This window comes from Delphinapterus leucas, chromosome 14 (genome assembly GCF_059928025.1).
Source record: "Delphinapterus leucas isolate spDelLeu-1000000601 "Yukka" chromosome 14, BTC_Dleu_Yukka2, whole genome shotgun sequence".
Taxonomy (NCBI): Eukaryota; Metazoa; Chordata; class Mammalia; order Artiodactyla; family Monodontidae; genus Delphinapterus; species Delphinapterus leucas.
The window spans coordinates 50,981,882-51,009,772 of record NC_143142.1 but is presented as its reverse complement, the minus strand read 5'-3'; the positions used below and the strand labels follow the sequence as shown (position 1 = coordinate 51,009,772).

The 27,891-nt window shown below is 47.6% G+C and overlaps 1 protein-coding gene across 1 annotated transcript in view; it reads right to left on the bottom strand.

Annotated features, from left to right (window-relative positions):
• FHOD3 (formin homology 2 domain containing 3) overlaps positions 1 to 27,891 on the bottom strand; it is a 497,208-nt gene that overhangs the window by 256,999 nt on the left and 212,318 nt on the right. The window contains exon 5 of the mRNA XM_022587005.3: positions 26,458 to 26,563. Coding sequence (XP_022442713.2) covers positions 26,458 to 26,563 — 106 coding nt within the window. The remainder of the gene's footprint in view (positions 1 to 26,457; positions 26,564 to 27,891) is intronic.

The following is a 27,891-nucleotide window of genomic DNA, read 5'->3' as shown; positions in this document are numbered from 1 at the left end:
TCAATTTGACAACAGGAAACACTAATTTTGAGCCTCAGTTAAGTGAAATGTTATTTCTCCCCACCAAAATTCCATTTGTATCATTAGTAAACCTGAGTTATAAAAATACGGTACTCGATTATTATTACATTTTGAACTTAATAAAAAGTCTGTGCAAATTCGCTTTCTCTCTTATCACAGAAGTAACTACGCACTATTCTCGGCTTGCCTCGTGGTCCAAAATGCCTAAAATATTTACTTTCTGGCCCTTTACAGAAAAAGTTTGTTAACCTCTGGCATAAATTAATAATATAAATAAAATGGCCAAAAACTTTCTCTCTGAAATGTTGTTAAAGCTGCCAAAGAAAACATGTGCTTACATAATTACCCATTCATTAAAGCACAATGAAGCAGCGCCCAATTTACCTCTGTAACTCGAAAACTTAAAAGTGACGGGCACGTTTACCTTAAACTGTCCTCTAACTCAGACTTTTTCTCTGTAAGGGCCTTCTGTTTGCAGGGAAAGAAAAGGAACATGGGGCCTGATTAAAGGGACTCCTGATAAATGTGTACCTCAGTGACCCAGCTTTTTACTTTTCATGAACTTCAAGGGTTCAGAGCTCAGGTTAACACTTTACTTCTCCTGTAAGCAACTAGGAAGGGACTGTGGGGGGGCAGAGGGGCGAATGCGGGAAGGGACAGGCAGCAGGGAGAGGGAGAGTGGGCTGCCTGCCCCAGGCAAGCAGGGTGAGCACCTCTAAGCAGGGACCCACTCTGGACCTTCCAATCTAGGATGAAGCTGTCGGTCTAGGGCATGTAATTTTCGCTCCTGGATTGTGAAAATTGCACTTTTAATTTAAGCAACTGACCAACCTACTGAGTCTTGCATACTAGCTCACAGCCCAAAGTCACAGGCAACACTGTTTTGGTATGCAAAATTTGTTTGTTTGTTTGTAACACTGATACTTTATAATCTGAAAATGTGGGCTTCCTAAGGTAGCAGTGGGGTGGAGTTTGAAGGAACAAATGGGACAAGAAACACAAGAAGAAAAACATGATAAAGACATTAAAGTGGCCCAGCAGGGTCTCTGTACCTTGTTCTGCTCCCCACGGTGAGGGTCAACTTTCACAGATGGTCCTGAGTATTTTGAGTGGCCCTCCAAGGACAGTAAATTTATATTGTCATGTAAAAGCTAGACCTGGGCTTTGCAAGTGAGCACCAGGGAAACAAGCCCTCTCTTGTGCTAGGGGTTGTCTTGGGAGCCACTGGTTCAGGACAGTTTTGCAAAACAGGGGAAAGGTCAAACGAAGAGGCTAGACTCAGCTTCCCAACATCTTTTGAAGGTACTAATCAACAGTAATAACCCAGGGCAACTAGATAGGCAGGTGCTGGACCTATGAGCCACACTAATCAAATTCCACCTCGGACGGTCACCCTGGTGGGGAACGGCCCCTCCCAGGACCAGCTGCAGGAGCATCCTTCCTCCACATCGCCCATGCTGTGCACCCACCCTCCCCAGACACAGCTGGCCGTGAGCGGCCGCCCTCCTTCCTCACCACTGGAGAAACAGTGCAGCGCTAAGGAGGGCCAGGCAGGAAGACCACACCCTGACTCAGCTGTGGATCTATCTTCTCCTAGCCCAGGAGAAGAGGAGGCTGCAGGACTGTGACCCTTGTCTCTGGACATCTGAAGGGCTGTCACTGGGATGGGGATTAGAGTTGCTGTGTGTCCAGGGCCAAGAGCAGGATGTTACAATGGTGCAGACTTCAGAAAGAAAGGACTTTTATTAGTCAGAAGTGTCTAAAACGGGGATAGTCCCCACTCCAGGGGTGGGAAGTCTCCTTTCACTGGAGGTAGGAGGCCCACTAGCCGTGAATGAGAAATCAGTCCAGATGCCCCTGTAATCCTGGCATTCTCAGATTCTTCACACTAATGGGGAAAGTATTTCTCAACATACAGGTATTTTAGATCTCAGATCACACTATTCAGTTTTCCCCTTCCCCAGTCCTGTCCTACACACACACACACACACGCGCACACACACACACATGCACACGCGTGCGCACACGCACACACACGCGCACGCCCGCACACACCCCTCAGGGAGACTCGGCTGTCAGGTTTTCACAATTTGTCTGCAACCCTGGAGGGCAGGCCAGGCTGTGCCGTGGTTTCCTCAATAGCTAAGACATTAAGCCATCTCCCAGGAGGCCTTAAGGTGGTCGGCCACCACGAGGTGGTCAGAACTACACACCCATCACTGAGCCCCTCTTCTTCACCTTGTGAAGCTCACCTGGAGACCACCAATAAGGCCCTCAGACCTTTACAGGAGCCACTGGGCGTGGACCAGCAGCTTGCACCCCTGAACACCCTGTGCCACCCACACAGAGCACAGCTAACAGCCCACTCAGAAGACAGCACGCTGCACGGGGCTGGCCCAGCAGCCTGCCCTGAAGACAGCAGATGCTCAGCCAATCTCGAGGAGGCAGGCTGGCCTGTAGGACCCAGCCCGAGCCCCATCCTCCACCCCGGCCCTTCTTCCAGAAGTGCCAGGAGTAGAGCGAGCGTCTCTACAGCCCTTACTATGTGCTGGGAGGAGTCACCTTTTCCCCAGTCTTTCCCTATTCCTCTGGCACTGGGAGCACGAGGGCATAAGACTAAACACTCATGGCACCTGGGCAGCTCCAGACAGCTACAGTGACATGGTGTCAAGGGGGACCATTCCCAGGAGGGCAGCTTTGGGGAATCTGCACAGCATCTCCACGCTCGAGCCAGGGTCTAGGCTCTTGAAGAAGTGGGTGGGAGACGTCCATAATGGGGTGAGGACCACGACTGCTCAGAACCCCGTCTTGGACCCACAGGCACGGACCTAGATCCTGAAGGACATACTGGGCAGCAGGCACAACACCGTGCAGAGGACACGTGGGTCAGCTTCACGCAGAGCGGGCAGGGGGAGTCCTTACAAAGACCCCAGCACCAAGGGGAGCCCAGGTGGACAGGGCACCAAGCAGGCATCGTAACGGAGACCTGTTACGGACGGCCTTGAATGACAGGATGAAACACTGCATTTCATCTCATCTGTCAACAGCTTCTGACCTTTAAATGTTTTAACAACCAAATCTTTCCCAAAAGAACTCTATGCGTAACCCTGAAACATAAAATGGACCAAGTGAAGGCTTGGAGATGCTTTCTCTGCTTCCGGGTGGGGTGGGGCCCCCTGGGGTCTCAAAGGGAGCCCAGGGTTTGTGGAATAACACGTGGAAACTCCTGGCTCCTCGTACAAATGGAAATGGGGGAGGCTCTGAAGAGGTTCTTGGGAAAGTTTTGGGTTCCAGTCTCCCACTAAGAGCGGAGCAGGTGAGACTCTCAGAAGTGTTTCTGACGGGGAAGGAGAACCACAAGTCTCCCACCCGCTACTGAGCTGAGATCAAGCCCAGTGCAACAGCTCCTTCCACCAGCCACGAACCCCCAGAGTTGCCTCTGCTGGTCAATCCCGCACTGGAGCTTGTAGAAGCCACTGCAGTGTCTCCCCTTCCTGCCTTCTCTCTTCCAGGGAGGCTGGGACCGGAGAGGGCGGGTGGGGGAAGAGGGGAACGAGGGTCCTGGAGTTTCCCAAACGTGCAGACCAAGACTAAAGACTTTCTGAAGCGTGGCAATCACTGCTCTGTGTGCACGGGATGCCTGCTGAACAGGAGCCATTCCGAACATTAGCATACTTCAAGCATTAAATTTACAGAGCTCTCTGATGTCCCAAATTATAGTTATGGAGAATACACGTTTAGGGGCACGATCTGGGGCACGGGAGGAACTCAGCATTTTCCTTCAATGATGCATAAAAGAAGCATGGTAGGGAGATTTCCCCAGACGCAGAAAACAGAAGCAGGCAGGCAATGAGGTCAAGGGTTGGTGTGAGAGCAGAGGGGAAGGGGCAGAGACAGACCTACATCAGCAAGAACGTGCGAGACGTGGGGAAAGGAGAAAGGGAATGCAGGGGAGCCAGGCAGGGCAGGGGACCCCAGGGCACACACGGGAAAACCTGGGGGAGCCAGGAGCCGTGGGCAGCAACTCTGAGTTGGGGCATCTGACTGAGCGGATGGTAGGCCGTAGACAGCTGAGGGTGGGAGAGGAGCTGGATGAAGAGCCAGCCCCAAGATTCTCATTTTGGAGACATTTTCCTGACTTACATCAGCTTATAACCTGTTCCTCTAAGTTTTGTTGCATCAGCAGGACATTCAAGGCACAATTTTGTTTTGTTTTGTTATTTGGGTTTCTTTTTTCAGTTATATAATATATATTTTCAGATTATTTCCCACTGTAGAGTATTATAAGACACTGAATATAATTCCCTGTGCTATACAGTAAATCCTTGTTGCTTATCTATTTTACATGTAGTAGTTTGTATCTGTTAATCCCATACTCCAAATTTATCCCTACTTGCCTCCCTCTCCCCTTTGGTAACTATAAGCTTGTTTTCTATGTCTGTGAGTCTGTTTCTGTTTTGTATATAGATTCATTTGTATTATTTTTTAGATTCCACATGTAAGTGATATCATATTTGTCTTTCTCTTACTTCATTCAGTGTAATATTCTCTAGGTCACTCCATGTTACTGCAAATGGAATTATTTCATTCTTTTTTATGGCTGAGTAATATTCCATTGTGTGTGTACATATCACGTCTTCTTAAGCCAATCACCTGTTGATGGGCACTTGGGCTGTTTCCATGTCTTGGCTATTGTAAATAGTGCTGCTATGGACATTGGAATGCATGTATCTTTTTGAAACAGTTTTTGTTCTTTCCGGATACATACCCAGGAGTGAAATTCTCGGATCATATGATAGTTCTATTTTTAGTTTTTTTTAGGGAAACTCCATACTGTTTTCCATAATGGCTGAACCAATTTACATTCCCACCAATAGTGTACAAGGGTTCCCTTTTCTCCACACCCTCATTAGCATTTATCACTTGTAGACTTTTTGAATTATAGCCGTTCTGATCAGTGTGAGGTGATACCTCATTGTGGCTTTAATTTGCATTTCTCTAATATTTAGTGATGTTGAGGATCTTTTCATATGCCTACTGGCCATGTGGATGTCTTCTTTGGAGAAATGTCTGTTTACGTCTTCTGCCCATTTTTTGATTGGGTTGTTTTTTTGTTATTGAGCTGTATGAGTTGTTTGTATATTTTAGATATTAACCCCTTGTCAGTCACCTCACTTGTAAATATTTTCTCCCATTAAGTAGGCTGTCTTTTCATTTTGTTGTTGATTTCCTTTGCTGTACAAAAGCTTTCAAGATTAATTAGGTCACATTTGTTTATTTTTGCTTTTATTTCCATTGGTCTAGAAGATGAATCCAAAAAAATATTGCTGCAATTATGTCAAAAAGTGTTCTGCCTATGTTTTCCTCTAGGAGTTTTAGAGTATACTGTCTTACATTTAGGTCTTTAATCCATTTTGAGTTTTTGTATATGAAGGTAGAGAATGTTCTAATTTTATTCTTTTACATGTAGTCTGTCCAGTTTTCCCAGCAACGCTTTTTTTGTTTGTTTGTTTTTGGTTTTGTTTTTCTGCGGTACGCGGGCCTCTCACTGTTGTGGCCTCTCCTGTTGCGGAGCACAGGCTCCGGACGCACAGGCTCAGCGGCCATGGCTCACGGGCCCAGCCGCTCCGCGGCATGTGGGATCTTCCCGGACCGGGGTACGAACCCGCGTCCCCTGCATCGGCAGGCGTACTCTCAACCACTGTGCCACCAGGGAAGCCCCTGAAGAGGCTCCTTTTAAACCAAGAAGTTCATGTAACCGGAGGCGCTACAAATATGTCCTGGAGACAACCTGTCCCTCCCAATGACACAAGAAGTGCTTTTCAGAGACCAAAAAGGGGTTAGGGGTTAGCTGGTGAGAATACAGGAAGGGGGAACGGTCTGAACAGCCAGAGTGGCTGTGAGCACTGAAACAAGTCACAGCTGAAAGGAAAAACAAAGGGACAGACTGTGACAGCAAGGTCACCAAAGAGAAAAGCATCACCAAGGGGAAGGAGTGAGGGGTGACTGTGTGCGCCGGGCCACACACTTATCTGAGGTCAGGCCATAGACGTGGAAGGTGCAAGGGAGGCACAGAGGGAGACAGAGGCTCTTGGTGCCCGTCCTCATCGGGGCTGTCATTAGTGTTTTGGAAAGCACCCTGGTCTGGGACATCCACAGCTCCGAGGCCATGGCCAAGTCACCTCCACCCTCCAGACCTCATTTTCTCTATGGTGCAATGAGAAGGGCCAACTAGGCAGCTTCTAAGGCACCTTCTGGTTCTAATATCCCTCGTCCAGGCAGGCTGGCCACTGGATGGAACACTGAACTAGGCAGCATGGTGACAGTGGCAAGGTCCTGGGGGCCAGTGGAAAGTGGCCAAGGAAAAGTCTCTTCTAGACCAAAGACTCCAGTATGAGGATCACCAGCCACTGCAGTCACGTGGTCACTCACCACCGGGGTCTCGGGGAGAACAAGACTCAATACCGAAGCCAAGAAGGGGCTTCCCTGGTGGCGCAATGGTTGAGAGTCCGCCTGCCGATGCAGGGGACACGGGTTCGTGCCCCGGTCCGGGAGGATCCCACGTGCCGTGGGGCGGCTGGGCCCGTGAGCCATGGCCGCTGAGCCTGCGCGTCCGGAGCCTGTGCTCCACAACAGGAGAGGCCATGACAGTGAGAGGCCCGCGTACCGCAAAAAAAAAAAAAAAATATATATATATATATAGTAAAAGCCAAGAAGCAAGGACGTGGATGCAGGATGCCTGGGTTCAGTCACAGCAGTTCACACAGCATGTTACAGAATAACGTGAACACCCCTCGACCTAGCAATCCCACTCCTCTACTTACACCCTACAGGAACTCACACCCATGCACAAGGAAACAGAACAAGAACGTGCGTGCTAGCCTTGATTACAATTCCAGAAAACGGGACACCACTTAAATGTGGACCCATCGGACAGCTGATAAATAGTGGCAATACATTCACCCCGTGGAAAACCACCCAGCAGTGAAACAGACTAGGGGCACGTTCGCAGCTTGTAAGTGTCTCACATAGTTATGCTCACTCAGCTTCCAAGCACTCACAGCACGAGACTCTGTGCCGAGGCTGGTCTAGGCATGGGGGACACTTGATCGAACAAAATGGATGAAGTCCCTGCCCTAGTGGGTGGACAGAGAAAAGAAAGCACCACCCAGTAATACAGGTTGTGCAACAGACTATGTGGTGCCCTGCAGAGAAGCATGAGGGAAGGAAGAGCCGGGGTTATTTTATGCAGTGGCCAGGTAAGGCCACATCGCGTACTGGTGATGTTTCTTATCTCAAGCTGGGTGGAGGATGCACACAGGTTCCTGTCTGTTACTCCTTATGCCTTTATCTGTTGGATATATTTCAAAATAATCTTAATTACAATTAAGACTGATAAGGGAAGTAATTAACAGATGGGTGTATATTCTTCTACCTTAAACTTAAAGATATCCCATCCTCCTGACCCCGGCCACCTGTCCTCTCCCCCCACCTCCCCCACCCGCTCCCTTCCTGTCTTTGGTGGTGCGAGCACAGACATGGTAGGCCACCGTTCCTGCCTTCCACCCCCAGAGAACCAAACCTCCCACACCCAGGGAGGCTAGTGTCTCTCAAGAAGGAGAGGCTCTCAAGGTCGAAAGCGATGCTCCCAGAATCCAGCCAAACCTCATAACGCCTGCCAGTACCCAGCCCAGCAAGGAACCTCGTCAGAGACCTGACTTCCAATGTCGGACAACAGACTTTCACTCCAAATTACACGGCTTTTCAGGCTTTAGACTGCCTCAGCCTTCTTACATCTTTTAAATACATGTGATATGAAAGTACTCCCCCCAAACCCTATGTCTCATTAGTCCCTAATATTGAAAAGAAAGATCAGAAAGAAAGATACATTTATTCACTGAAGGCCCTCTCCCCCTGGAAATATAAAGTGGCTGAAGTAGACCGCTCCCAAATCTTAACCATGGACATACTGGAAAAAGACATGGCCACCGCCTCACTGTCTCATAGCGGTCAGCTGAACAGAAAAAGAACAGACAAAAATCACACGTCAAATTTTATCAGTCTGGTAAGGATTCTGAATTTAAACCCATCTGTCCTTGAATGCTGCTGCATTTCCAGAACAACCACAGGAACTTCCAATCACCGAGATATTCAGAAGCAACATCAGAGCTGGCCTGAATATCACCGAGATATTCAGAAGCAACATCAGAGCTGGCCTGAATATCACCGACAGCCACACCTATTTATAAAACTCCAAGAAAGAAATCTGCCTCCAGGCCCCCTCTTTATAGCAAATGACGGTGACGTTTGCTTGGGTCAGAATCCCCTCTGGCAAGTCTGAGGAGCTAATTGTGGTGCGCGGCGTTCTGTCCAGCTGACGCCAGCCCATTAAGTAGGGTAGTGAGGGTGCACGAAGCGAGGTGAGTGGTGATTCAGCGCAGCACACTGGCAATGCAAGCCGGGGTGGAAATAGGTGAGGTAACGTGCACAAGTCCACGTTTCTGAAAGGACAGAAGCTATGCCATGAAGTCAATTTTTTCAGCACCCAAAACCTTCAAGCCATAGTCCGACAAATCAGCCGTGTTCGCTTTCAATACCACGAGAGGTCCAGCTAACAAAGAAAGCCAGTGGCGTTCAGCTGAGCTTCGCAGGTAGTCCAGGCTCCACATACACTGAGCAAATGCAATCACTCACTACACCATCCTGCATTGCCCTGTGCTTCTCTCAGCTGTGCCCTTGGCAGGGAAAAAGGGAAGCACGCAACTAAAAGGCAGACTTCGTTCTTGAGAGACACAGGGCTCTAGATCGGGAATGCAGAGCACTCTCCTCCCAGCAAAGCCTTCCAAATGCCCAAGACGGGGCTCATTTTCTCAGGTTCCCATCGTCTAACATGGCAGCCTGAATGCGACAAGCCAAGAGCGCCGAGGTTCCACCTATCTGCCCACATGTGCGTGGACATGGCTTTGGCAATAATCACGTTCATCTCTTTTGGGTCTTTCCCTCTGCTTTTCTAGATTTTGATTCTAAGACTTCTCTGCCTTATCCATGTTGCACGGATTTGTTCTCTCCCTGAGATCCTCTGGACAACAGTCACTCGTTGAGTCCTTTATTGAAAAGCGTTGCAAGCACCACGCTCTTTTTGAGCTGCCTGCTCAGAGTGGAACGTGGAGGATCCAGGTGCACATAAGAGTGTTTGGTCCATAAGAAGGACCCCACCTAGTCAGGGAGAAGGACAAGGGGACAAATGGTTACGAATATTCTGTGAGGTGGGAAGACCACATCCCAAGAGGGCTTTAGGGAGGGTCCCCCAAGAAGGCATCACGGGAAGGGTGTCAGGGGAAAGGTGTCACAAAGGGTAAAGAGAAACCCCACAGTAAGACAAGGAGGAGGAGAAGGGTCAGCGTGCACGAAGAGGTCAAGTACACAGTAGATGCAGACACTTGCACACAGCTCAACCTCATGTACCTCCCAACACAGAGCCAGAGTGGAGGCCGTCTTACCCCCTTGGCAAGATAAATATTCATCTTCTCACTTCCACGGCCATAAGCCAATCAAGTGAATGGGTCCCATGGCTGGAACATACACTGTGGCCCAAAGGTGCTCGTAATGGTGGCTTTCAAGAGACAGCACTGCACTCAGATGACAGAAGACCCAGAAGCTGACAGAGCCAGCAGGCTTGGGAAGCTCTTGTATGCCCACAATCCTTGCCGTCAGCAGCATACGGAGAGAAAGCCCCAAACCACTGCCCTCTGCTGTGTCCTGTGGCCAAGAAGCCTTCAAAGGCAAAGGGCAAAGAAGCACTAGCCATTGTTCAAGAAGTCCATCAAGTTACAAGACAGGCAGCACTGCTACCATCTCTCAAGGTTTGGCAGGTGAGAGGAACGCTCACAGGGTACTTGCTGTACATTCTAAAGAAATCCCTTTTTATGAGAAATTATACTTATTTCTCAGTGCATGACTAGTCAGAAAATCTAATTTAGACCAGATGATTCAGATGACAATATGCCTCTGCCTTTTGACTTAAAGAGTCCAACAGCAACCACCCTGCTCAACACTGACTGGGCACAGCTCCCCGGGGGAACAGCTGGAAAGGTCTTAGATGGGATCACACTCCCAGGAGCCCTCTGCAGGTACGGAAGAGCATCAGCCATTGTTCCCATCCTCGGTGCCAAGGCGTCCAGATGAAGCCTCCACGGAATATCTGCTTATCCAAGCAGGTGGGGAACGAATCGTGCTTCTTAGTAGGTCTGGAAGGTTCCTACTATCTCAACTGTAATTTACAAAAAGGTCAGCCATTCTTGGTTCCAAGCACCATTCACATTCGAACTTCAACTGATATCAGAGGGATTTTGTAATCCACATGGAATTTAGAAACAAACCCTAAAATTGCATATTTTCTTTATTTTCAAGCCTGATAATGCCTAGAAACCTTTGTGCTGTGTTTTGCCTACACGAGAATGAATAATTGATTCAAGTACCACATTTCATGTTTTATGAAATTCCCATGAAACATGATACATTAAGCTGATTCTTTTTTTAAAAAAAAAGCTGAATTTTGAAAAGCAAACATCTTGAATGGCTGAGCAAAGAATAACTGAAAAACAGTTTTCTGTGTCTTTGAAATGGATTCTATAGGACTGAAGTACTTAAAATTTATCAACCACCTTTGGAAACATAATGCTGATGCAAGCAAAGTTGAGAGAAAAAACAGGATTTCAGAATTTTCATCCAAAACCCAACTTAATACAGTGTTTTTGTGTATATCCATCCTTACTTGATGGCTCCTATCCTCAGAGCACTGCCAAGTTCCTTGCGGTGAGGGGCCTCAGCTGGAGCCCTCCCCACCCCACACTGCTGCTCTCTGCACAGGGCACGTGCCGGATGCGTGAACGTGTGAAGGAGTGAACGGTGTGGCTGTGGACGAAGATGAGCAAAAACCACTTCTGAAGACTTGCCCCGGTCAACCATCTCTAATTCATGGGCAAGATGACCCATGTGATGGCTTACCAACTTCCCTTTTCTTCCTAAAACTCAGCCCAGGGACTTCCCTGGTGGTCCAGTGGCTAAAACTTCACGCTCCCAATGCAGGGGGCCAGGGTTCGATCCTTGGTCAGGGAACTAAGATCCCGCGTGCCGCAACGAAGATCCTGCGTGCCACAACGAAGACCAGGTGCATCATGTACCACAATGTCCACTGCAGCACTATTTCAAGAGCCAGGACATGGAAGCAACCTAAGTGTCCATCGACAGATGAATGGATAAAGAAGATGTGGCACATATATACAATGGAATATTAGCCATAAACAGAAACGAAATTGAGTTATTTGTAGTGAGGTGGATGAACCTAGAGTCTGGCATACAGAGTGAAGTAAGTCAGAAAGAGAAAAACAAATACTGTATGCTAACACATAGATGTGGAATCTAAAAAACAAAAAAAATGGTTCTGAAGAACCTAGGAGCAGGACAGGAATAAAGATGCAGACATAGAGAATGGACTTGAGGACACGGGGAGGGGGAAGGGTAAGCTGGGACAAGTGAGAGAGTAGCACTGACATATATACACTACCAAATGTAAAACCGATAGCTAGTGGGAAGCAGCGCATAGCACAGGGAGATCAGCTCGGTGCTTTGTGTCCACCTAGAGGGGTGGGACAGGGAGGGTAGGAGGGAGGGAGACACAAGAGGGAGGGGATATGGGGATATATGTATACATATAGCTGATTCACTTTGTTATACAGCAGAAACTAACACACCATTGTAAAGCAATTATACTCCAATACAGATGTTAAAGAAAAAACACTCATGGTTTTTTTTTAACATGTAAAGATGTTAAAAATAATAATAATAAAAGACATGATGCAGCCAAATAAATAACTATTAAAAAAAAGAAAAATAAAACTCAGCCCAATCTTTTTCAGACCTCCATGTCCTCTCCTGATGCTGGCATACTGGAAACACTGAACTTTCTCCTGGATCACCCTCTCCTTTAGTTGCCCATTGGTGTGCAGCACAGAGCCCTTTAACTGCACGGGCCTGGACTCCACCAGTAGTTGAGAGGTCCCAGGGAGCAGCCAGCACCCTAATGAGGGGTCTCAGGAAAGCGTGAGAGACGATGACTCCAGCAGCCGCAGGGCACCGTGGGGGACTCAGCTGGAATGGGCGGCAGGCATGTGGTTGCCTGTAAGGCCCAAGAAGAAAATACAAAGTCCTTGTCCTCATGAAGCCTTCCCCTAATGGCTCCCCAAGACATCGGCCTCTTGTGAGGTCACACGGTATTTTGTACCAATTTTAGCCCATCCACATGGCTTTGTATGGCCATTGTTTGTATGTAACTGTATTCGCTTCCTTTTGCTATATAACAGATTACCACACGCTTAGCAGCCTAAAACAACACATATTTATTATCTCACAATTTCCATGGGGCGGGAGTTCAGGCACAGCTTAACTGGGTCCTCTGCTCAGGGTGTCTCAAGGCTGCAATCAAGGTGTCATCTGGGGCTGTGGTCCCATCTGAGGCTTGGGCTCGCCTTCCAAGCTTATGTGGTTGTTGGCGGCATTAGTCTCCTTGCAGCTGTAAAACTCAGGGCAACTTGCTTGATCAAGGTCAACAGAAGAGCGTGTCCCGCCCAGAATGAGCTTCCTTTTAACAGGTTCAAATTCAACAGATTTGGGACCTTAATTACACCTGTAAAACCCTTTCGCCTTTACCACGTAATGCAACCTAATCATGGTTTTGTGATATTCACACATCCGTCATAATCACAGGTCCTGTCCACACTCAAGGGGAGAGGATTATACAGGGCACAGAACGGGGGAAGGAATCTTTTGGGCCATCTTAGAACTCTGCCTTGACCACAGTATGCCTGTCATTTTCCCAACTAAATTTAAGCTCACTCTCCCTAGCACCTTATTCTTGGACTTAACAGCACAACTTGTAATTATTTAGTTTGTATCGTTCTCTGCTTCTCTGTACTCAGGCCCCAAAGTGACTGACTCAGGTAAGGTAATCAGGTCACACTCACTGACGAATGAATGAACCAGCCCAACTCCATTTACTGAGGCCTCCAACCAGAGACAAATTAGAGCCACAAACTAACCAAAAGCAACGAAATATAAAATTGAGAGGGGGTCAATCTTCTCGCAACCCTCCAGTTAAGACCTGGTGGAAAGGACAGGAAGAGCATCTGGAATGAAGGGTGTGGGGCAGCTAGGTGCACACAGGGAGAGAAACTATTTGGACGAGGGCGGTGGTGTGGAGAGATGCCAGGGGAGTCAAGAAGGCAGCCAAGGAGGCGGCCCTGTCGTGGGCCTGTCCTCATAGCTCCCAACCCACTTCTCCAGCCCAGCCATGTTTAAGTAGTGAGTCCGACCCACGATGTTTCTGTGAGTCCTCTGAGCTCCCAGGCCTCAGGCTCTGGAGAAACAGCAAGGCCACCGCTGTCCCCTGTGCTCCTGACCTCACCATGTACAGATGAATTCCTGGGTAGAAACCAACACTCACCCTGCTAATCCTTCAAACTCTTGCAGATAAATTTGAATGCTGGCCCCGAAATGACTAAGGGCAGTTTATCTTTCTATTCAATGACCTGGCTGGAATCTATGCCATGTAACCAGACGGTCTTCTTTGAAATTTTCTGGAAAAGGACAACATAGGCTTGGTGGTGGCCTAGGGAATCCTATAACAACTGCTACAGAACATGCAGAAGAGGGAGAGTCAAATGGCTCTGCTTCCATCCCTTCTGCTTCTTATGTTTTACTTAGAATCACAGAAATCTCAGAGCTGGAAGGGATCGATGAGGTCACCCAGTAGCACCCTACCCAACCCCAGCAGCCCTAATAGGCCATCAACCTGGGCTCTGGTGGAACATTTCCGATGCAAAGCAGTGTGTTCTGTGGTGGGAAAACTAATTGTCCCACACACCTGTCTGAAATCAACTCAACAAACATTCCGAAAACGCCTCGTGTTCCCCAGAATAAGCAAATGCCGTATTTGGTATCCTGCTCTCACTCCCCACGTCTCAAGCCGTTGACAGACATCACTAATCAGTCATGGCACTCTTTCTGCTGATGCTGGATGTGGCTTCAGAATGCTCCAGAAAGGCACCACTGGTCAGTTTACACTGGCAAGAGAAATCAACTCATCTTCCAACTCTCTTCTCGTCTTCAGTCAAAAACCACTTTCCCATAACTCCTACTCACTGCTCCTAATCTGCCTTTAAAAGCAACAATTTTGTCCCTTCCTCCAAAAACAACCCTTACTTATCTAACTACATCTAAACGTATTCCCTACTTAAACCCTGGCAGGATCAAGGCCAGCTCCAAGGACAGGGTTACCTGGGAGAGAAAGGAGTCGAGCTCTAATTCTGGGACGGTCAGGTGCCCTCATGGTGTTTCAGGAAACCCTAGAGCCAACAAGGCACCAGGGGCAGAGATGAGTGTGTGCGGCGTGGGCCACGGAGCACTGTTCTGCCTGCGGGAACTGACTCCAGGAATGAGTCAGGCCAGCTTAGCACAGGAGTGGCTTTGGCAGAGCCTGGCTTTCAGGAGCTGGAGAAAGAAGAGGCAGGGGAAAGGAAGCAAGGGATAACGCGGTTGATGTAACAAGGGTACCAAAAACCAACTCAGAGGAAAACCCTCCAAATCACACTTCATCATTTAGCATATGACTGCTGTCCCCCCATTTCACGTCTTCTGCACACTTACCCACAATCACTCAGAATACAAGACAGAGCTCTGTGTCATGTCTCTGAGGACTCTCCTTTCTCTCTCTCTCTCTCTCTTTCTTTCTCTCTCTCTCTCTCTTTTCTTTCTTTCTTTCTCTCTCTTTTCTTTCTTTCTTTCTTCCTTCCTTCCTTCCTTTCTTCCTTTCTTTCTTCATCAAATAGAGCTCTGTGTCATGTCTCTGGGGACTCCCCTTTCTCTTTTTCTCTCTCTCTTTCTCTCTCTCTCTCTCTCTCTCTTTCTCTCTCTCTCTCTCTTTCTTTCTTTCTCTTTTCATCAAATATCTGTTGAAGATCTACATGACACCAAAGAGCAGGCTGGAGCTGGGGCCACAAAGTCTGTGAGTTCCTGACACCAAGGAACTCAAAACATCTATTTTGGTGGCAGGTACATAATTCCTTGAGAACCAAAACCAGTTATAAAGTATAACCCATTTTTGTGTGTATTTTATCTCAGGAAATCACGACAAATTTAAAATCAAGATATACACTGAATCTGAAAAAGAATATATATACACACATATATATAACTGAATCACTTTGCTGTACACCTGAAACCAATACATTGTAAATTAACTATACTTCAGTAAAGAAAATGGTAAAAAATATCAAGATAGTCACTATATTGATGAAGTGAACTGGTAAGCTTATCAAAAAGAAAAATTCAATAATTTGGCTTTTTTTTCCAAGTACCAAAAACAAATCAACGTGTGCTGTAGTGCTTCCAAAACAAGAAGATCTGGTGAGCTAAAGCTTCAGATTAGCAAGTCCAGGCTCTGTCGAGTTCTTAGTACAAACCAGCAGCTTCCTCAAGCATTGTGAGTTCTCTTCCCTGCAGACATTCTATCATTCATCTACTCTCTCCTTCAGCCGCTTTTCACTGAGCTCCTAAAATGTGCCTGGCATCAAGGATGGGAACTGACACGAAAGCAGCCAAGCATGGTGCAGGGAATTAGCCTAGGGTCGCTGGCCTATAGTCTATACTCAACAAATATTTATTGTCAGTGAGATGAGTGTCACGATCAGGGTATACACAACTGTAAAGCAATTATAGTCCAATAAAGATGTTAAAAAAAAAAAAGATCAGGGTATGCAGAGAGCGCCAAGATACCAGAGGGGCAATGGAAGGTCTCCTGCAGAATACTGTATCTGAGCCTCATCCTGAGGACAAGCAGGAAGCAAGGGATAAAGCGCGAACCAGGTGAGGAGGGGTGAGGCTGAGGCCAGGCAGAGAGCTGAACAGGTACACAAGGGCAGGACCAAGGTGGGCGCTACCCACGTGGGAGGGCCAGGACTTCATCTGAGGATGAGAGAAGCCACTAGCCATGTACGCCAAGGACCAAGGAGAGAAGCTGGGCACTGCAGAAGGTCAACCGGGCAACAGGGGGCAAAATGGACCATGGAAGGCAGGGTTGAAAGCAGAGAGACTAGTTAGGGGGCTAGGAGAGCAGATCAGGAAGGAAAAGAAATGATGGTCTGACCTCAGACTCTAAAACTGGGAATGAAAAGAGATGCAAGGACTTGAAAGGGGGTGAAGGGCAGAAGAGCCCAAATTCGATAGCTGATGATTACAGAGAGTGAGTGAGAGAGAGGGGTCTGGGAGGCCCCCAGTAGTACCCGAATATGATGGACGACTGTGCTCTTCATCCATATGCTGGATAGAGCCATGGGGTGCTGGCCAGGGGGTGAAGCTGTCAGGTTGGGGTTTGGACGTGGTGCACTGGGGACACCCAGGACGCGCCAGCTCCGCAGATCTGAGGTGCTGCAGAGTGACCTGGGCTTGGGGACCTTGTGCACATCACTGGCTGGGGAAGTCACAGTGCCCAGAGAAAGAGCGGTGCCCTGCAGGAGGCTGGCCCAATCTACCAAGAGCCCTCCAAACTCCAAAAGGCAAGAATCTATGAACGCAGAAACTGACATTTCCCCAGTAAATCCCAGCCAGGAAAATAACTTTAATCCATGTTTGAGGCTAGGTTTAAAATTTGCTTAAGACGTTCTATTCTATCGTAAGCCTGGATTTGTAAGCAGAAACCCTGTAAAGGACCATATGTGAGATAAGGTTATAGCCAAGGAAATAACAATTGTGATTCAAGGTACACCCTGTCAGCAGTTCCTCTGGAAAAGTCCACTGAACAAGGAGAGAAGAATGGAGTGCAGAGGCACATCTTCGGTGTAAATAAAGTGGAAAAATTCCTGATGAACCCAGAGCAACGAGATTCAGTCGCGGAAAATTCCACACATAGGAATGGCCAAATAACACTGTTTTTCTTTTTTCCTTCTCATCTCAGATAAAAGAAGAAGATGGGGGCTGCTAATGGAGAGGAAAATTCTGGAGAAATCTCTTTGGCTGAGACTATGACAGGGTGAAGTGCTCGAATGCACGACTGAACAAAATAGCAAGGGCTTTTAGGGGGTTTTTGGCGAGTGGGTTGGGTTTTTTTTTTTTTTACCTTGGTCTGCAAACTGGCCTGAATTTCTGGAGGGCTATGACTCTACATAGAACGCGAGGTGAATTTTAAAGAAGCATCTTATCAATCCAGGAACAAGTCAAGCTTAAATTATGATAATAATATTAAGTTAAACCATTCAGTTTTTCCATTTCTACGGTAAAAAAAAAAATGGTCGTGGACTTCCCTGGTGGTCCACTGGTTGAGAATCCGCCTGCCAATGACACGGGTTCGAGCCTTGGTCCGGAAAGATCCCACAAGCCGCAGAGCAACTAAGCCCGTGCGCCGCAACTACAGAAGCCCGCGCGCCTAGAGCCCGTGCTCCGCAACAGGAGAAGCCACCACAATGAGAAGCCCGCGCACCGCAACAAAGAGTAGCCCCGACTGGCCACAACTAGAGAAAGCCCGCACATAGCAACGAAGACCCAACGTAGCCAAAAATAAATTTAAAAAAAATTTTTTTTTAAATGGTCACATATCAGCAATTTCACATGATTTGGCGTAATGATGCTCCACGTCGGGGATAACGTTGACCAGGTAGACCTAGCCGTGTACTGCTTCATAAAGACTATCCTGTGAAGTGACTCTGTTACTACTTAACAGAATTGAGCAGAATTAATCACTGATTTTTACTTCAGAAAAATTAAAACTTGAAAGAAAAGCCTCATTCGTTCTAAGGTAAACTTACCAAAATAAGTGTCATCTAATTATAGGGAAAAAATACCTTGCAAGGGAGTGAAGAGGAAAGCCAAAATCATGTTTAAAGCTGGAAGTACTCATCTAGAGTTAGATGTTAAAGGCAGATACCCTGCTTGCTGCCCAATGTGGTGAAGGGCTCAGGGTCATGCATGTTGCCTGCCTCACCTGTGGGCTAACCCAGCACCAGCCTCTCTCACCTGAGAACCCAGAGGAAAAACAAAGGGCACTTTGTTCCATCGAAGTTCAGGACCCGGCTCTGAACTTCCCTCGCTCCCTCACCCACCTGACCCCACGTTCCTGCACGCAGTGCTGAGGACTGAGGGCCTGGCAGGACCCAGAGCATAAGCGATGATGATTCTGTTGAGTTTGCACTTCCAGAAAAGTAGCAGCACAAGCAGAAGCCTCCAAACCCCCTTCTTACCAACCTACCCAAATGACCAATGAGAAGCACAAGTGAAGAAGAGATTCCACGAGCCCTGAGACTGGGGTAACAACCACACACCACGGCCTTTGTGGGGTCCATCTAGACACACCAGAGACTGCAGCTGGCTGTGGGGAATGGTGTGTCCAGCAACCAGCTCCCTCTCCTGGGAGAAAGTCCTGGAGAAAAGCTGGGCAAGTCCACAGTATCCGATGGTCATGCGGGCCATGGGAAAGACATAAAGTACCCCAGGATGAGTCCATTTTTGGCCCCTGTGCCTGAACAGGCTGGGAGAGGAAAGACATAAGTGCAGCTCTAGACTCTTCTCTGACCCATTTCTTTAAGAGGGGTGCGGGCCTGACACAGGGTGAGGACGGCAAGGGTGGCAAGAGGGGCCACAGATGGGACACTCAGAGCACTCGGGGTGACCCTTCTGTCACCACACCCCAACAGCAGCGGCAGGAGTGACTCAGCCTCCCTCCCCAAGCAGGGCGGGCTGTGGCTTTCCTGCCCTGACCAAACCCCTCACAGCAGGTGTGTGGCTGGTTCAACCTGGAGGCCATGTCCCCAACAGCGTGCCAGGTGTGTGAGCAGAAAGGTCAGGCCGAGGTGAGATACACCAGGGCACAGAGAACATTAGACACCAAACACAGACGTCTCAAAAACTACAGCGGAGAAGAAAAACAAATACACAAACAAAACGTGCAGACCTCGTCCCACGGCTATGAGTGGCCCAGCTTCTCCAGCCATTCCCAGCCCACACGCCACAGCTGGTGAATGCCCGGAACGGACAGACCAAGTCTCCAGCAGGCGTGCTACTCATCCAAGTCCTCAAAGGAAGAGTTTCGACATGCAAACACAGAGGAAGAGGAAGCTAACTCTCCCTCAGGGAAAAGGACCTCACCCATGAGCCTGACTGACTTAACCAAGCGGTTGCCACAACTGAGGAACCCAGGCCCCAAGACACAGAGTGTTCCCTGATTGAAACAAAACGGGAGGGCAAGAGAGACCTTTCTTAGATGACATTCCCAAACCAAGCTTACAAAAGAAACAGGAAAAAGACCCAAGAGAATCCTTTCATCCTTTCATGTGGTAAATACCAGGCCTAATTCAAAAATGAATAGATAAGAAAAACAAAATACAAACACACCTGGGGGGATATGCATAAAATTCTGTAACAAACAAGAAGGAAATGGACATTGCACACAAGAGTTAGATGGAGAACTTGCAAAGGATTTGTCCCGGGCCATGAAAGAGCATGTCCGCAACAGTTTTGAATTTTTAAATAAGGATGTCAATTCTTCCCAAATTAATGGACAAAATTAACACAATGACAACTAAAATTTACAAGCCACTTTATAAAAATGACTATAAAATTGGTCCGTAGGAATAAGTGCACCCTAATGACCAGGAATGACAAAGATTACCAAAAAATGATCACCCCCGGCCTGGGGTAGATAAGCAGAAATGGAGATCACTGGTGGAAACATAAACTCACACATCCCTAGAGGGCAATTATTCAAGCAAAACCAACACAACCTTTGAACCCAACAACTCTAAGCAACAGATATTTACTTCTCACAGTTCTGGAGGCTGAATGTCCAAGCTCAAACTGTCCACAGAGTTGGTTTCTCCTGAGGCCTCTCTCCTTGACTTGTAGATGGCCGTCTTCTCCCCCTGGACAGATCTGTGTCTCAATCTCTTCTTCTTATAAGCATACCAGTCATACTGGATCAGGGCCCAATGATCTCATCTTAACTTACCTCTTTAAAGGCTCTATCTTCAAATACAGTCATGTTCTGAGGTATTGGGGGTTCCGATGTCGACATATGAATTTGAGGGGTGCATAATTCAGCCCATTACAGGTACTGCATTAATATCATTGATTATTATTGATAACAACTGTCATAGCTACAATTCAGTCTTTTACTTAGACCTTTCTATGAGCTCTTTAAGCTTCACAACACTCCTATAAAGAAGGTATTATCTCCCTTTTGTAGGTGAGGGAGCAGCGGTTTAAAGAAGTTACAGAATTGTGCCAAGGTCTAGGAGCCATCACAAAGCCAGCTGCCAAGGTCCACTGCTCCCCTCCAGGAGACGAGGTTGACAACATATGTACAGGACACTTCATTTTTGTAAAAGGCATGTGCAAAGCAAGTATGTACATGGGTGGGTAGAATATGGTCTTCGTTTTGTGGGATTATGGGTGATTTTCATGTTTTTCCTTTTTATGCTGTTTGTTTTTCAGACAATTGTGTGCTCACAAATTATACAATAAAAAGTTATAAAAGCTATTTCTGTTTTAAGAAAAATATCTACATCACTCAGTTTTTACAAAGTTTTCTTGTCAGCCATGTCCATCTTTGGCCACCTTTACGTCACTGGCCTTGATGCTCTGACACTCTCATCTCTGCAGGTTCTATTTGGCCCAATGGGTTGCTAAGTTGTGCCAGCCAACATGACTCCTCACTGAAAACGGACCCTGTCACATTGACTGACCAAGAGGAGAAACATCAAGTGAAGGAAGATTCTGCCCTTGACACTGGTCTCAACTTCCCCCTCCCCGGGCGGCTGGTGACAAACACTACTAGGACACGTGGGCTGTTGTGCCATCCAGACAACTGGCCACGTGGCTGCCATGATTGATTCCTGAAGTCTTGACCCGGCAAGAGGTAAGAAAGAGGAAGTTCCCTCCGAGACAGTCCGGTGCACCTCAGGACTAGGGTAAGGGGGTGGAGGAGAGTCAGGCCAGGCTGGAGGGTAGAAAACACAGTATCCAAGGGATGCTTGATTCAGGAAGTAAGCAGCTCTCCCCCTTCTGTGCTCATCTCCTCACCTTGGTGCCAGTTTGGGCCCCTCCCTACCCTCCCCATCTATAGTCTGAACAACCTCTGCTCTCCTCTTTCGCTCTGAAATGTCAAAAGATAAACTTTTAAGTTTTCCTGGGATGGAGGATGTTAGTTTAGTCATCATTTGATTACCATCTGATCACTTTGTATCACTGCCTGGTGCTGTAGATGCCAACAAAAGCTATCTGACCACAAGCCCTGATCCTCATTAACAGACCCCCTAATACACAAGGCATTTCCCCCCTGTAAGTTTAAGTGATATTTGGCAAGGCACTGAAATTCTCTGGTTCCGGTTTTTCCAAGGAGACCTGAAGTCTGGATTTTTTTATGTCAAATCTCCCAATTTTTAAACGTTGACAACCATTAAAACGTTTTTAAAAAACACAGGAGCAAACGAAATATCTGTAGTTTTCTCCTAAAATGCAAGGGTTGAGCTAAAGGAGCTCCAAGGTCTTATCCAGCTCTGATGATGACTAAGGTGCTTTAGGATTAATGGGTACTTTTTTAGGTGAAATGATCAAATCTAATTTTTCCATGTAAAACCAGCCCTTAAGAGGCAGCTTCCCTGGAGGTATAGCCAGAAAAGGCAACTGGTCTCACTGATGCTACTTATCTCTTTCTCTTTTCTTCCCCAAAGCAGATCACCTATATGCAATTTCTAAACACGTAAGACGTTTTCGATACCGCATATAGTGGTTCAGAGGCAGCACCTCCCAGGGAGCTTCTCCAGGGCAGAGCTGCATCCTGGTTTTATCGGCTCATTCCCAGGGACTGACAGGGCCCATCGTGAAGGCTCAGCATGTGTGCGGAAAGTTTTAAGTTCCCAGGAATATAGCTCTCAAGGTCCTACTTCAATAAGAATAATTGTGAGATATAAAATTCCACTATCGATATATATTAAATACTGGTGATCACACACACACAAACCCTTTAGATCATTAGCTATAGCCATCCAAAAATAATGTCGGATAAATATTATTTCTACATGTGGTGCATTTAAGACCTCTTCCCAGCAGCCGGCTCACATTTTTGGAGAGCGCTAGACTACACCGTAACTCAAAACCTATCTTTACCTCTCAGCAGATACATCCTCAACACAGAGCAACAGATTCCTGGGCCTTAAAAAAAAAAAAAGAGTTGACAGAGAGCTGAGTGCAAAAATAAAGATAATTTAAACGAGTCCTAAAGGCAGATGTGGAAAGGACTGGGTCCTCCAAATGCTCTTGTTTCCTTTGCATCCGGGGGCCTCACACATGGTCACATAGAAACTGAGGAAACTTCATGAAGGGCATGCTCCTCCACAGCACTGTGACAACTGGCCCACCTTACGGCTTGTAAGAGAGTTTTTCAACACTGTCTGGACCCAGTTTTGAGGCTCTGCTTAGAAGTCAGTCAGTCCCCTTCTCCAGCAGCCCAAGTCCACTCTCCCAACCCGCAGGCATGTGGGCTTCTCACACGCCAGAGCCCCGGGGCCCACTGACATAATGCAAACTGGCCAATCCTAAACCTGCTCACCCCGCCTTGTGTGGAAACCACAACAGAGGTGCCTGCCCTCGCCCTCCACTCTGCTTCCCCCGAGTGGCCCAGAGCGGGCATGACGTTTTCTCCCCGGGGAACGGTGAGTTACAAAACTAAAAACCTCTTCCCAGTTTCTCTCTCTTGATCTGCAACAGGCCTCACCATCCTTCACCCAAGGTAATTTGGTTAAAATGAGGCGGGACAAAGAGGCAATTCAAAGGTTGTCCTTGATTGCAAATGCCTGGTGGCTGCCGGCAGCTGATCACAACCTAAAAAAGCCTACATGCCTTCAAGGTCAGGAAGGGGTAACTCAACATGTGGGCTGGGTAAAAAACCGGTAGTTTCCTTGTATCAAAACACAAAGGTCACAGCCTAAGAAATCTGTCCTTTACATCCCTCAGAAGTACACTTTCCTGGCACGGGCTTCAGTCAGATACGTCCAGATGTGCTGATGTGCTCACAATGCCCTGGTTACCCCGAGTCTTCTGAGACTCAGCGGAAGTGGGGTGGGCGTGCAAAGGCCCCTCGGCTGCATGGAAAGCAGGACGTCTTGTAATAACCTGAAAGGGAGGGAGTACCCGCTCGTTTCCCAGGTAACAGATGGTAGCCATCTGGCCTCCATTAAATAGACATCACTGGAAAATCAAAATCAGAAGGTAAGGCCTTGGTGGTGGCAACGGAAACTCAGAGGCAAGGAAGGGTCTTACCTCGGTGGCATTTTCTTCAGGGACAGAGAAGCAGCAGGTACCTGGGCTGGCAGGGTTCTCCCTTGGCTGTGCTTGGGAGTTCTGATTCTCAAGCATTCGTTAACTGCTTTTGGTGCCTTTCCAGGGCAGATCAGAACACTGCAGGTTAATAAACCACTGCGCACACTGGGGCGGACAGCCTAGGTGAAGTATCTGTGTCAACACCACCCTTCATTACCGCCAAGTACCATTGACACAATTCACCATTTGGGACCTTGCAGAACCACTGGGCTTACCCTGCCCCTATACGATGATGCACTCAGTGGCAGGGAGGCCCTCTCTCCCTCCAGCCAGACCACCACGGGGCTGCTTACTGGAAGGCTTTCTCCGCTGGGCTGAGTTTTTCCTTCCCAAGTCCCTCTATGTGGCACGCACGAGTAACCTACAGGCACAAAGGCAGGCCTTTCTCTCTTGCCACGTCCCCTTGGAGTCCAGGAAGCCAAACACCCACTGTGCCAGCCTCCCTAGCAGCTACAGGCTGCCATGCAACCCAGTTCTAATCCATGGGAGGTCTGCGGGGGGCTCCTGATGAGAATTTTGCTTTCCTGATAAGGCGGGGCTGACCACCGCTGGCCGAGCCACCCTCCTCACCACAGACTTGAATGCAGATGAACAAAGATGCTCACACCGATGATGGCTCTATACAAATGCACATATAGGGCTTCCCTGGTGGCGCAGTGGTTGGGAGTCCGCCTGCCGCTGCAGGGGACGCGGGTTCGTGCCCCGATCTGGGAGGATCCCACGTGCCGCGGAGCGGCTGGGCCCGTGGGCCATGGCCGCTGGGTCTGTGCGTCCAGAGCCTGTGCTCTGTGGCGGGAAAGGCCACGGTGGTGAGAGGCCCACGTACCGCAAAAAAAAAAAAAAAAGCACATATACACTCCTAGGTAAGGGTCAGAAGAATAAAGATTAACATGTAGGTGGTTATTAGTTCCATACAGGTGTGTGTAGGTCTGTGCATTCATACCAGCACCCACTGGGGAAGACTTTTTTTTTTTAAGTTAAAATGATGCATACTTTAAACCTCGCAAAAAAATACGCTGTGAATTTGGACCCATTATTCAGAATTAGGCCATTTTAGGTGTATTGCTTTCCATGTGGTTCAACTTATGAGCATCCATGGAAAACAAAATAGAGGAATTGCTCCCACCCTTATTCCTGTGTCGTCCCCTCTTCCAGGTGTCGGGCCAGTGTGGATGGAAATGGAAGGAATCAAGGCTTATATGCGTTTCTTCAGGCACAGAAGGACAGCTGCATTCGGAGGCAACACAGCAGGACAAAGTTTATGGTTAAGTTGGTACACGTGCCATAAAAGTTTCCATATAAATGTTTTAATCATACTGAGACTAGAAATCATAAAATTCATCCATAAAGCATCTCTGCTGACAGCTTATAATGAGGATCTACCACACACCCAGGGAAAGATGGAAGGTAGACAAAAGGAGGTGCCTCCCCAGCCTCACAAACACCGTGGAGCTGAGAAACTGAGGCTGAGGGACCCTCTCTCACACACACACTTGGCATTTATCAAAATGAACAGAAACAATTAACACTGACTTAAAAATACGTCCCCCCAAAAATTTTTTAATGAACCGTCAGTTTTCCCCTTTGCTTTTGCCCTTGTTGCAGTGGCTCTCCAGGAGCAGAGAAAATGGGGAAGGATTCAGAGAGTTCGAGGTGCTGGGTCACAACTCAGAACGTAAGGAACCTTCTCAGGGTAAAACACAACAGGACACTGCAGGAGACTGTTTCGTTTTGCCTGCCTCATTCAACTCTAACCAAGGACATTTGATATTAAATCACACGTTTCGTGTATTTTTCCTTCATCCAAGGGAAAGAAAAGGAGGTCTTTCTTTTTCCTTATATGAACACGGAGTTGTAGAGTTACAGGCATAGATGCAGAAGGGGGAACAGAACCTTGATCAGTCATGATGTGCCCCAGTGCCTGGCCACGGTCCTTGCTCGACTTCACCCTAGAGGAAGTGATTTTTTTAGGCAAACACTCAACCTCTTTGAGACTCAGATTTTTCAACTGCAAAATGAAGATAATATTGAACTATATTAAATTTTTCATTTGGTAAGTCAAAACTGTTGATAAGAGCTATGTCATATGGTCCAACCTAATAATTCCTGCCCTGCCTATTCACAGATTTTATGGAATCAAATAAAATTATTTATAGGAAGTTGCACAAAAATACTCGAACTCTGAAAAGAGCATTAACTTTATGAACTGGAACGGTAATCAGTGCTTCAAACACCACACACGCACCACTTTGTAAAAAATGAAATTACGGAGGTAGCTTTCAGCATCCTTCTTTAAAATGCAAATTCTGGGCCCACCCCAGACCTACCAAGTCAGAAACAGGAGGACCTGGTGAGGAATGTGCGCTTCCTACAGGAACTCCCAGTGATAAGCCAAGTCGGTGACAATATTTTTCCCAGGAAATAACTGGCCTCTTCGGTTTTGAGGGGCTTTCTGTTCAAATGCAGGCCTTACCCAAGCCCACTTGGTGTGCACCTTTCCTCACCAAATAAAGGAGATTATAAAGAACCTAGTGTGCAGAATATTCTTTTCTTAATAACTGGGAAGAGGGCTTCCCTGGTGGTGCAGTGGTTGAGAGTCCGCCTGCCGATGCAGGGGACACGGGTTCGTGCCCTGGTCCGGGAAGATCCCACATGCCGCGGAGTGGCTGGGCCCGTGAGCCATGGCCGCTGAGTCTGCGTGTCCGGAGCCTGTGCTCCGCAATGGGAGAGGCCACAACAGTGAGAGGCCCGCATACCACCAAACAAATAAAAATAAAAATTTTTAAAAATAACTGGGAAGAGACTACAAGTAAAGTCAGTAAAATGAACTCAGTCAGTGATTAGTTACGAGGAATCGATAAAACCTGAAGGGGTCTTCTTTTGCTACAGGATGTCTTCATCCCCTTACTCCGTAACCAGATCTCTCAAAAAGCTCTCAGTATCGAAGTTCCTGGAGGTGACCCCAGACCCTCCTTGCAGCAGGGGCTGGGCCACCCCATGCCCGGCGTCACTTACCCCTCAGAATGTAGTTCTGATAGTTCTGATCTGCCTCAGCTCCCACCTTGATCAAACACGTCAGACCTTCAGCCACTACAAATTCATGCACCAAATCCTTGTCATCCTGGCAGGAAACAGGGAAAGAGAGAGAGAGAGAAAAAAAAAAAAGACTTCAAATACTGTCCCGGTCCATCCTCCATCCAGGCTGTTCTGTGAAAACTATGTACAAGCCTCTGACGCCAGACCGCGACCTCTGAAGATTGCTCTGCTCTATTCAAATGAGGCATCTTAACTGTTGCCAGAGGAATTTTACAGCCAGTCTTCACATCGTTGTTTGCCAAAGACCAATTATTGCCTTCTGGGCAATCTAATAAAGATAAGGCAAATGAATCCCCCGACTGTCAGGAATACTTAGAGTGATCTGTTTTTCATTCTTTAGAAATCACCAGGCTCCGTATCCCCACAGGTCCCAAGGGACCAGCCACATGAAGCCTGCTGGGTTTCAACACAGGAAACACTGGGCTGCAACACAGACCATCGTGTAAAGGATTCAAAGCAACTCGTGTGTTTCTAAAGACGGTTATGAGCATCTTGCAAATGGTATCTGAGAAAGTAGGGGAGCAGTTTCTCCACCTCCCAAGTTGTGCAGCTTGCAGGACAAGCAAGGAGGCAGAGCACAGAACCGGCCGTGTGTCTGGAGCAGCTACACTGTCGCTCAAAGGAGCCACGGCAGTCAGTCTGATGACCGGATCACAGAAGGCAAGACCTGGAAGGAATCGCAGGAGTCATCTAACCTGGTGGTTCTCAAAGAGAGGTCTCCAGACCCACAAGCACCTAAGCATCACCTGCAAACTTGTTAGAAGTGCAAAATACCCAGCCCCACCCTGACTTACTGGATAGGAAATGCCACTGTGGAGCCCAGCAACGTGTGATTAAAAAGCCCTGCAGGGGATTCAGAGGTGCTCAGATCCTTCTCACCTCTGACTCCCTCACATCAGGATCATCTGCAGAACTTAAAAAAGGAACAGGAAGCAGGTCCCTGCCCAGATGGGTTTAATCTGAATTTGTGGGGTGGGGCCCAGGCTCTGCTATTAAATTCCCAAGGAAATCCTAAAGGGCAGCCAGTTCAAGAACCACTGATCTAATCCTACCTTCCCTTTACAGATGAAGACGCAAGAGGGGCAAAACTTTGGCCAAGATGACCTAACCATGGTCCAGCCAGCCCCCAAATCCAGTCCTTTGCCTGGAGTACCAAGTTCCATGGAGCTCTATAAGAGGGATTTTTCCACTACTGTTTCAGGAGATTTCCTCAGTTGGACACTGCCTTGTCTCAAACACAGCTAGGATACATTCATCTTCAATTATAACAACAGAGCAAAAATAAAAAACCTCAGTGATGTAAACAGTAGAAAGCTTAATGGAATAATGAAAGGTTATTATTATAGGAATGGT